Below are 2,960 nucleotides of genomic sequence, written 5' to 3' on the forward strand. Positions count from 1 at the left end.
CCCTTTGAAACCATGGGGGTGGGCACAGCCTGGTGGCATAAAGACAAACTTTATTGAGGCTCTTAGCACTAGTTCTCTTTCTCCTGCACAGTCTTGGTTCCCCGGAGACGTCCAGTCCGGCGGGCAGCAATGAGACCCACTTTGCGGCCAGCAGGGGCATCTCTGCGGATGGTAGAGGGCTTGCCGATGTGCTGGTGGTTGCCACCGCCAAAAGGATGCTCCACAGGCTGTAGGCAGAGGAAGATGGCTTTAGAATGCGGGTGAGCCCACCTCCTTCAGGAGGGTTGGAGCAAGATCAACAGTCCTGTGACTACAAACCACCACCCACTGCAGATGTCCCTCCTGCAGGGCCACCTGTGGATGGGACTTGCCTACTCGTGTGGCCACCGCACCTTGAATACCCAATCCTGCATTTCTGCGTTACTTACATTCATGGCCACACCCCGTACTCGTGGCCAGCAGTTCCTCTTTGCCTTATATTTGTGGTAGGCCCGGCCAGCCTTCAAGATGGGTTTGTCAATTCGGCCACCTCCAGCCACCACACCTGTAAGGGAGATCAGGTACCTCAGGGAACCTCTAGTCGGTCAGAGCACCCCCACCTCCTCCCCTCAATCTCCTGTCATGCACCTTCACAATACTACATCCAACTACCCAGCAAAATGCACACTCGCCTCCACCCTAGAGAGCCCCTTGCACCCTGTGAGCCGACATCCAGTTTCTTCAATCCACACTGGGCAGTCAAGCCAAGGCCCTCAGCTCCATCACCCAGAATGCTGGCTGAGCTCCAAGCGCAGGGAAGCGCCCCCCTCACCATGTTTGAGACATCCGGCAGGTCACTCAACCTGACATGGGACACTTGATTCAGCCTGCTCCATCTCAGCATTGCTTATTCCAGGAATACAACCTCAGGGCCTCCCCTGTGCGAGGCTGAGTTCGTAACAAGGATTCCAAGATGCTCCCAACAGCACAGCAAGTTAACCGAGACTCAAATCCTCCCTCACTCACTCAGTAGGTGATTTTGAGAAAGTCACAAATCTCTCCCTGCCTTATCTGAAAAGGCTGTTAACCAACTGTATGCAAGTACAGCAATCAGGAAGCCCAGACTAGAATTCAAGTCCCAAGTGACTTAATCCCAATCTCATTTAACGCCGCAATAGCAATAAGGCAAGTACTATTGTGCTCATTTTACAGTGACAAAAACTGAGACTACAGAATAACCTCAAACTTACAAAACCCAAATTTTGAAACAACAGGTAATTCCAGGAACCAAGTCTAGCCACTGGCTGTCCGCCGACGCTCACAGCCTGTTCACCCAATAGCCCTCAGCATTCAACTACTGCCTGGTACTCACCAACCACAGCTCTGTTGGCTGAGGAGATAACCTTCTTGGAGCCGGAGGGCAGCTTCACACGGGTCTTCTTGGTCTCAGGGTTGTGGGAGATAACGGTGGCATAGTTCCCTGATGCCCGGGCCAGCTTGCCACGGTCTCCAGGCTTCTCCTCCAGGCAGCACACGATCGTACCCTCAGGCATGGTGCCCACAGGGAGCACATTGCCAATGTTGAGCTGGGCTGCAAGGGGAAGCAGCATCAGGCCGTCAGCGCGGTAAGAGGCAATGCGACCCCACTCGCTCTAAGCAGCCCGTGAAGTTGCGAGCACAGCATTCAACATCCAGCCTCCCGGTGCAGCTCTCTGAGTACCCACCGGTGCCCACCGTAGCCACTGGCCTGGCCACGGGGTGGCCCACCCCAACTTTCTGCCTCAGAGGTTTCCACACCAGTTTAAGACGTTAACTCCTCAGACAACACCCACACCTCTCCCCACCCCGACCTTCCTTCCCCGCCGCAATGCTAACCCTTCTTGCCGCAATACACAAACTGTCCCGTGTGAATGCCCTCGGCGGCAATGAACAGCTCCGTCCGCTTCTTAAACCGGTACGGATCCCGGAAGACCACCTTGGCGAGCGGCGCGCCGCGGCCCGGGTCGTGGATGATGTCCTGCGGGCAGGGGCGGCGTAAGTGCGGCGTTCCGGCCGGGAGTCCCGTCCCCTCCCGCCCCGCCCTGGCCAGCGTTCCGCACCTTCACGATGCCCTTGATGTAGCCGTGCCGCTCGGCGAAATCCACGGCGCGCAGGCGCGCAGCGCCCTTACGGTGCTTCACGTGCGCGCGAAACACAGATCCGGCGCCCTTCCTCTGTCCACGGATCACACGGCCCATGGCGACGGGTCCTGGGAGCGACTCACAGTTAGCGCGTCCGGGAGGCCCGGGCACCCCCGCCAGCCCGGCTTTCCGGGACCCCGCCTCCAAGACCGCCGCGCCCACCACCCCCTACCCTCTCCGCGGGCGTCCGCACCGCCATCCTCTCAGGAGGGCCGGCCCGCGTCTCAGCGCGCCTCAAGGAGGAGGATGTCGGCGGATACTGCCCATGCCGCAGGGCCGAATGCACAACCTACCAGCTCACTAGCGCGGCCGAAAGAGGAAACGCGGTGTCCGCGAGCCGCCTTATCTTCCGGGGCGGGGCCCAGGGCCGCGACACCTTCCGGACGCGCCACGGCCAGTCCAGCGCGGTGCACGCCGGGGCTTGTAGTCACCAGTGGCCGCCGGCCCTGCCAACTTTTCCGCCGCTGGGGCCCCCGCGCAGGCGCACCGGGAGACGCGGAGCGCTAGGTCCTGCTGGCGCGGGCTCGGAAGGAGCGAAAGCGTGCTCGGCTTTCACCGGGGTCTCCGGGAGGGCAAGTGTTCTCTGAGTGGTCGAGGAGGCGCCGAGTGGTTGAGTGAACTGTGCAGGGCGTCACAGATCGACCCACTCCGGGCCACGGGGTCTGGGGCTCCCGGCTTTGCCTGGTGAGGGGCTTCCGTGTAGGCGGAGGGGTTCTCGCTGATGCAGAGCAGGAGATGGGCAGGGGAGACGCGTGTACCCCCTCGTGGAACGTCGTGGTTTGCAGGTGGCAGATGAACGTC

At 60.3% G+C, this 2,960-nt stretch overlaps 2 protein-coding genes across 5 annotated transcripts in view; one reads left to right on the top strand and one right to left on the bottom strand.

The window, feature by feature from the left end:
* Positions 1 to 2,960, top strand: part of ZNF7 (zinc finger protein 7) — a 322,126-nt gene that overhangs the window by 266,281 nt on the left and 52,885 nt on the right. The window lies entirely within an intron of this gene.
* RPL8 (ribosomal protein L8) lies at positions 34 to 2,609 on the bottom strand. Of its 3 annotated transcripts, none has more exons than XM_008002001.3 (6): positions 2,453 to 2,609; positions 2,079 to 2,227; positions 1,855 to 1,996; positions 1,352 to 1,570; positions 429 to 544; positions 34 to 227 (listed from the first exon to the last, which is right to left on the bottom strand). In XM_008002001.3, exons 2-6 carry the CDS (start codon positions 2,214 to 2,216, stop codon positions 69 to 71), a joined length of 774 nt encoding a protein of 257 aa, XP_008000192.1. In that variant the 5' UTR covers positions 2,217 to 2,227; positions 2,453 to 2,609; the 3' UTR covers positions 34 to 68. The 3 variants fall into 3 exon arrangements, with proteins under 3 accessions (XP_008000192.1, XP_037855850.1, XP_008000193.1); XM_037999922.2 differs by having other exon boundaries at positions 2,353 to 2,505; XM_008002002.3 differs by having other exon boundaries at positions 2,332 to 2,478.

The sequence above is a fragment of the Chlorocebus sabaeus genome, chromosome 8 (genome assembly GCF_047675955.1).
Source record: "Chlorocebus sabaeus isolate Y175 chromosome 8, mChlSab1.0.hap1, whole genome shotgun sequence".
Taxonomy (NCBI): domain Eukaryota; kingdom Metazoa; phylum Chordata; class Mammalia; order Primates; family Cercopithecidae; genus Chlorocebus; species Chlorocebus sabaeus.